General features: G+C 35.8%; 1 protein-coding gene across 3 annotated transcripts; it reads right to left on the bottom strand.

Moving 5' to 3' along the window:
- Window positions 1–762: 762 nt before the first annotated feature.
- LOC125214594 (selenium-binding protein 1-like) lies at window positions 763–6,204 on the bottom strand. Of its 3 annotated transcripts, none has more exons than XM_048115687.1 (7): window positions 6,057–6,204; window positions 5,586–5,781; window positions 5,067–5,294; window positions 4,478–4,709; window positions 4,028–4,408; window positions 3,611–3,852; window positions 763–1,040 (listed from the first exon to the last, which is right to left on the bottom strand). In XM_048115687.1, exons 1-7 carry the CDS (start codon window positions 6,181–6,183, stop codon window positions 992–994), a joined length of 1,455 nt encoding a protein of 484 aa, XP_047971644.1. In that variant the 5' UTR covers window positions 6,184–6,204; the 3' UTR covers window positions 763–991. The 3 variants fall into 3 exon arrangements, with proteins under 3 accessions (XP_047971644.1, XP_047971662.1, XP_047971653.1); XM_048115705.1 differs by having other exon boundaries at window positions 979–1,040; window positions 3,603–3,852; XM_048115696.1 differs by lacking the exon at window positions 763–1,040 and having other exon boundaries at window positions 3,376–3,852.
- Window positions 6,205–7,150: the final 946 nt, after the last annotated feature.

Genomic DNA, 7,150 nt, shown 5'->3' with positions numbered 1-7,150 from the left:
AATCAACACTACATATGTTTTATGAACGTGCGGGTTAGTCAAGGATGAGGCGGAGGCTATTGTGCAAGAATGCGAAGATGTTAAATAAAATGTTCCAAATATGTTATGTCTTCATACATAATATACTATTTTTCTCTCGAATGCATCCATTGAGACATTGTTCATTTTATGCCTTATATCATAGAGTATTCTTCTTTCGGCATAAGTTCACTTAGTGCATCAAGTACTCAACCCTGCATGTGTTTTATGAACGTGCAGGTTGATCAGGGACGGGGCGATGGATGCCGAGCATGAATGCAAAGATGTTAAATAAAATGTTCCGAATATGTTATGCCTTCATATATAATATTATTATTCTCTCGAATGCTTCCATTGAGACATTATTCATTTTATGCCGCTATGTCATTGAATATTATCTTCTTCATTGTTGAACTACTGAGATAGATACTCTGATTTGCTTCACTAAATACCAAGTTTAGAACTATGTTTCGTGCCCAAAGAATTATTTCCCCTTTCTTCACCGCCTTTTTTAATCCCCATTAGTTACGATAAACCGAGTTTTCTATCCTTAGAAAGTGCAACCATGACAACCATGGATGAGAGTATATCTGTAACAGCCCGCCCTCCTAGGGTACAATAAATGCGGCGGCTGCTACCCAAAACCAACTCAAAAGAAGTAAACATAGGCTAGGGTTTCATTTAAAGAGTACTGACCAAAAGAATGGGAAGTAATATCAGAGTATTTAATGCAACAACTTAACCTAGAAGCTTAAAGGAAGAAAGATATCATAAATGACGATAAAAAATCTTAAGAGTACGTCATAGTATCCCAAACAAAGTCACAAGAAAAGACTAAGGCCTCAAACCGAAGGCGAGATGCAAATATTCCAAAAGAAATTCTAAAGAGTATCAAGATTCAGCGGAAAACGACCAAAAGAAAGTATAGCTATGTATGGAGACACAACTATGCTTGAAGTTCAACATATCCATATTAATTAATTAATCTGCTCAACACCCGCCACCGCTCGTCATCATTCAACCTGCACATAAGGAAAACACATGCAGGGCTAAGTATTTTGAAATACTCAGTGAGCTCATTGCCAAAACATTTTATAAGTTATGCCACTCTTACCAAGTGATCTCGAGTTTTAAGCAGTTATAAAAGATATATCACGAGTATCACAAAATATATTTTCATAGACTGGCCAGTCAAAGTAATCCCCCATTTTCTCATCAAAATAACAATCATTCCATGGTGAGACGAAAGTGTGGCCACACTTTTCGCCCACGAGACCGGCCGACTAGCAAGGACGGCTCCCGATCCCATCGTGTACACAACCTGGTAGGGCTTGCGGCCCATACTCAGACCCGAATTCGTATAAGCATATCAAGTATCACATTAAAAACAAACATAGGCATGGCATAACAGTTAAACCACCCTTATAACACCAAACAACATTTTGATAAAATAAAAGAGAGTTTTTAGAGTAAAGCCCACCTCGACTGCTTAGTTTTCAAGTAGTTTCGCTTTTCCGTTATCCGGCTTCACAACCAAAGTTTCACCTTTTAATCACATAGGCACATATCACAAATTAGGTTCAATACTACTCTTACTCATGCATGTTTCATTACTTTTCCCTCTTCCCAACGATTTATCTTATCATTATTAATTAATCAAGATCATGTTTATCACACAAGATTATTTAGCCATCAAACACACACTACACAACACAACAACACACACACACACGGCACACACACACATACATGTTCCCACATCCCTTTTTATCCCTCTTTCACTCAACCAAGATGCATGAGGGTTCAAGAAGACCGATTAATCGGTTAGAAGAAGAAAAAGAAGAAGTAGAAGGAGAACAAGCATAACTCTTAAACAAAAATACCTTTTTGAGAAAAACGATCGGTAGAAAACAAGTATTAGCCTTGATTCTTCAAAGTTCTTGGATTAAACTTCAATTCTTCTCCAAAAGATAGCAAAATATTGGAGAGTAGAAGAAGAAAATTTGAGAGAGTGTATGGGATGGTGGGGGCCGAAAATATGGGGCTAGGGTTGGGGTTTTGGTTCTTATTTATAGAGCTCAACAAGATCTTTAGGTAATTAGAATAGAATATTTGGTAAGATCTCATTCTCCACAATTAAATAAATAAATATTGTGAAGTAGGGAAGAAGGATTAACAAAAATAGATCCTAGGGCAAAATCCCATAGTTTTCGAAAATTAGGCTATTTATTTAGCCAAGATTTTGTCTTGAATATATTTTACGGAGTAGAATAAAATATCACGGAGCAAAATAAAAATAAGAATTCTCCCTATTTGGAGTGAAAAGTGGCGCCTCCTATGCCTTTTAAATAAGGCATGGATTTTCAAATATTGCCTAAAATAAGGTAAGGCAAGATCTCTTGAAGTATGGAAAGATTTGGTAGAATAATTAAATTCTAGGTATGGAAGGAAATCAAATAAGGGATTAACTAAAAAAAATAATTTCTTCCTTCCCACAATAGATGATTTTCGAAAATCACTAAGGCACAAGGGGGCTCGATTTTTCCTCTTTAAAATAAGGAAATAATTGGGTCTTGGATTTAATTCGGATAAATATCCCAAGAATTAAATTAAATCCGGAAAAATAAAATTCTCTATAAAAGGGGCTAGGGTTCGAAAATTTCAAGAAATGGGTGACAAGTATTTATGAAAATTTTCTCTAATATTCTCACTCACCCTTAAACAAATAATTTGCCACATAATCTCACAAATTAATAACTCACATGCCACATCATTAAATCAATAAGTTTGACTTTTCAAACTTTCAACACAAACCCTAAACTCAATTCGACCATATCAACTCATGAAATAAATGCATTCTCGATTCCACGTCATCGACAATTAATTCTAGGGCTCTAAAATTAGGGTTCTAAATTTCGGGATGTTACAATATCAGATTAAGAGTTTAAACTAACGAAAACTGTAAAATAGATCTAAACTATCTGGACGAAAATGAAGTAAACTGGTCAACTAGTATGCATGTAGAAACTGAAAAACTTTATCTAAATAACATAAAAATTAACTCTAGTGTTAAATAAGGATTAATTGAAATAAAAAATAAATATCAAATGATTTATAATATATAAAAATAGTACTCCCTACTATACGTTACATGATAGTTGAGTACGTATTCTTTTTTTTGCGCAAAATCTTTATCCTCTCTCATAATTTATTTTCCTCTCTTTTACTTTATTTTCCTTTTTACTTTTACTCTTTTCACTTCAACCTTTAACAAATCAATTTCTTAAACCTTGTGTCCGAAAGAAATACAAAAACATTAATAATATAAGAAACACACATACATTTTCCCCTACACAATTTTATAATATTACTTGTACTATTACTATGTAATTTGTTGTTTACAAACCATGAAGATGATCAAATTACACTATGTAATTATATCAAGTTTAATCGAATCACAAATATGGTTGCACTTTATTTTCTAGACACAATCCAAATCACGGCTGCTGCAACCATTATTAAGTATGCCATGAAAAGAAAATATAGTAAAATTTATAGCCAGATGTCGGAAGTGCAATCCCCACCAGGATACCTCATTTCGTGGGCGAGGGACGGACCATCCGGCTCAGCTCCAAAGTCCACAAAGAACCTAGGGTTGATCTCTAGACCTCCCGTCTCTGTGTCAACATCAATCTGGAGCATGTGACTGCCTTTCTCCACCATCTCCGGATAAAACTGACGGTCCCAAGTACTGAAGAGTGAGTTTGTTACATACAGGCGCTTCCCGTCCAAGCTCAGCTCTAACATCACCGGCCCACCTCTTAGTTGGTGCCCCTAAAGTCGATACATGGTTGAAAAATCTTGAGTATGAGTGCTTACAATTAGATGACACTACAAGTTTTGTTGTGAGTTACTTGGTCGATTAAAGCTCTTTCGGTTAAGTTATGAACTTAGTTCTATTACCCTATAATTCATTGACCCATTTTGTTGATAAGCAAAAGAGGCATACCTGGACTTGAGGTAGCTGGGTTTGGTATGTTGTGCCATCTTCCGCCTCCACCACCACAGGACTTCCTTTCTTGATTATGCCTCCAACCCAAACCTGGCCTACCAATCGCGGATTGGCAGGATCTTCAATGTTATACTGTCTAATGTCGCCATGAAACCAGTTGACAAGGTAGAGGAAACGATCATCAAGGGATATCAAGATGTAAGCTATAAGGCCAGGCAACTCAGGTAGAATCCAGTTCTGCACCTTGAGTGGCTTCACTGATATTGCTACCTCATGACCCCATGTCTCATCCGGCTTCTTGAAAAACCTTACTATATTGCTAGCCAAAGCACACCCCACAAAGCCCGTATCTTTGGCTGGATCATGCAGGAATCGTATCTGTGGATAGATCATCAGAAACACGTATATTGTTTAAAAAAATTAGTACTACGTACAACTAATACTTACCTCCAAAGGTAGGAGACCGGTATTTCCAAGATCCATGATTTGTTTAAGCTCTCCTCCTGGCCAGCTGTAGACGTGCAAATGTCTCCCGTATAAACCATCAGTAACATGCTCAAGGTTGAAACCTTTGGTAAAAGCAGCAGGAGCGCCAAATGATGTGCTGATCATGGTCTTGTGTCGAGGCTGGTACCATAAATCATAGCCATAAAGGGGGCTGTGCCCGGGTTTCTCCCACCTGTCCGAGCATTCACATTTAATATAGCCTTCTTAACAATAAAATTGATGGTTTGGATACCCAGTTGTGGCTCCAAGCACAGCAAGGGCGGCTGTTCCATATAACAATAATTTAATTATAAAATTTAATATTAAAATATTATATAAAAAATATCCATTTTTTAATTTAAAATATGGGATGTATGGAACAGCGGCCATGTTGTGCTTGGAGCCATAGCAGGGGATCGAAACCCCAAAATTGAACCACACAACTAGTCACGTTCCTGAGGTATGGTAAGGTCACATGAGTGACATGACTTGATAGGGCAAACAACGGAATATAACAATACTTCTTAATAATCCACAAACAGATGTCTACCTTCCTTTAACATTAAAGTCGGAGTCCAGGAGTAGAAATCCATTTCCTTGAGCATTTCCATCTTTATCTCCAAGACACGTCACCATGATTTCGCCAGACGCGAGACAGTGAGGTGTGTGAGGATACGCCAGCCCTGTCTTCTCTAATACATCCTTGTGATCAACGACCTTATGTAAAGATGGAGCCCTCAGATCCTTTTGAGTATCGACGACATATATTCGCCCAGACCTGAGAAATGGGAGAACAAATTAAGATGCTAATAATTGCATCATATAATTTCCTCTAAGGATCATAGACAGTTTGTAAGACTTTGAAATGTTTCTATATGTGAAACATTTGGTGTTCTGCACGAGATTTTATGTAGTGTTGTTTTATGAGTTAATGAAGAGAGAGGAAAAAGTAGAGATGGTGTTATTTCCATTTTAAGAAACATTTCATTTTTATTGGACAACCCAAAAGGAAAAACGTTTCATTTTTAATGGGACAAAGGAAGTACATGATAGCATAGGGTCTACTTACAGTAGCGCAGTGAGGACAAGAAAGCGTCTAACAGCTGATGGATCTCCATGGCAAGAGCTGCAAGCATTCCATCCAGAGTGGTGCAGTTCGTCTCCAAGGTAAGGCATGGGTAGTCGATGAATGACTTTAGAATACGTTGGCGAATTCGGATCAGTATCCACAGTAGCAAGGTAATCTGGCTTCTCTTTTCCAGTTCCTGATAAAAGTAAAAAAACAGCAAAAAGTCCAAAAACCAGCCTCATTAACTACATAACAAGAATTATATACTAGGAGTAACTCTTCTACAGAGTTTCAACTGATAATTAATCCCTTGAAAACCCAAGTATAAACGCCATTTTCCCATAGCAATTTTGTATGTTATCTTTCTTGCCCTCAATCGAAAAACACTCCAGTCCACCAGCAAAAAGCAAAAACGGGCAGCAACAAACTACAGATGAAGAAATTGAATGGAAAATAAACTAAAAATATTACCATTATGTGTACAAGTAACATAGATCAAAGTTTCCTTGGGTCCAGACATGGCTTGAAGCGGAGTAGCATAGCCTGGTCCTTTCTTACAGCACTCATTTTCTACCTCTGCAAGCATACCCGTTGCCATCCTTCTCGGTCTAAGTCTAACCTCTCTTGCTCTTGCTGCAGAAATGAGATTCTAAATGATATATTTATAGCGTCTTATGTTTCTCATGAGTTGTGTTATGGCACGTTGGCACGCTACAACAATCCTAACCTACTAACCTAGGCATGGACATAAGTAGTAGATTAGTTAGTTACTAAATCAGTCTAATGATAGATTAGTTAGTTACTAAAAACATGACGCAAATTCACGAAAATATTGTCAAAGTTTTGACATTGAAACATATGAAAGTAGGAATCCTTATAAAATTATTTTTAATTTGATATATGTTGCATGAAAAAATAATTAAATCGAGATAGTTATATATATTTAAACTTTTGAGATATTTTTTAAAAGTTAGTTATAACTGATTTGTTATTAATTGACCTTAATTACCCTAATTGATATTTTTTGTATAGTGTATTGATATTCGTGGTTGAATGATCTTGTGCCTTGATTTAATGATATTCGTGGTTGAACATAGGATCATGTTAGGTTAAGATTTTTTAGCTTAATTGAGAATTGAGATGCATTTTCAGCCACTCATCCACAACATTTTCGAAATGCCAACTGCAAGTAGATTATGTCAACTCGGGGGTATTATCGTCAATAACATGCACATCAAATGTCAACAACTTATAGTTGACATTATATGTATACAGTTGACATTAATTATATATGTAGTTGACATTATATGTGTGTAGTTAACATAAATTGTATATGTAGTTGACATGGATTGTACACATAGTTGACATTATATATGTGTAGTTGACATGAATTGTGTATGTAGATGACATTATATGTGCGTAGTTGACGAAAAAAATTAAAAAATTAAAAAAAAATCAAATTATTTTTTAAAAAATTTAAAAAATTTTAAAAAAAAAACTTAAAATAAAAAAAATATTTATTGAATAAAATGTACCATGAAAATTACCATTCTGTCCTTTCATAA

Source organism: Salvia hispanica, chromosome 1 (assembly GCF_023119035.1).
Source record: "Salvia hispanica cultivar TCC Black 2014 chromosome 1, UniMelb_Shisp_WGS_1.0, whole genome shotgun sequence".
Taxonomy (NCBI): Eukaryota; Viridiplantae; Streptophyta; class Magnoliopsida; order Lamiales; family Lamiaceae; genus Salvia; species Salvia hispanica.
The sequence above is the reverse complement of the archived record's forward strand: the minus strand, read 5'-3'. Positions and strand labels throughout refer to the sequence as shown.

What these genes read in the sequence shown, in the direction of transcription:
- LOC125214594 (XM_048115687.1), bottom strand. Translation starts at nt 6,183, where the DNA reads ATGGCAACGGGTATGCTTGCAGAGGTAGAAAATGAGTGCTGTAAGAAA. An exon ending in CCCAGCTACCTCAAGTCCAG is followed by an intron (nt 3,853 to 4,027) that starts GTATGCCTCTTT and finishes TATCGACTTTAG; the next exon opens with GGGCACCAACTAAGAGGTGG. An exon ending in TCCCTCGCCCACGAAATGAG is followed by an intron (nt 1,041 to 3,610) that starts GTATCCTGGTGG and finishes CCTTATGTGCAG; the next exon opens with GTTGAATGATGACGAGCGGT.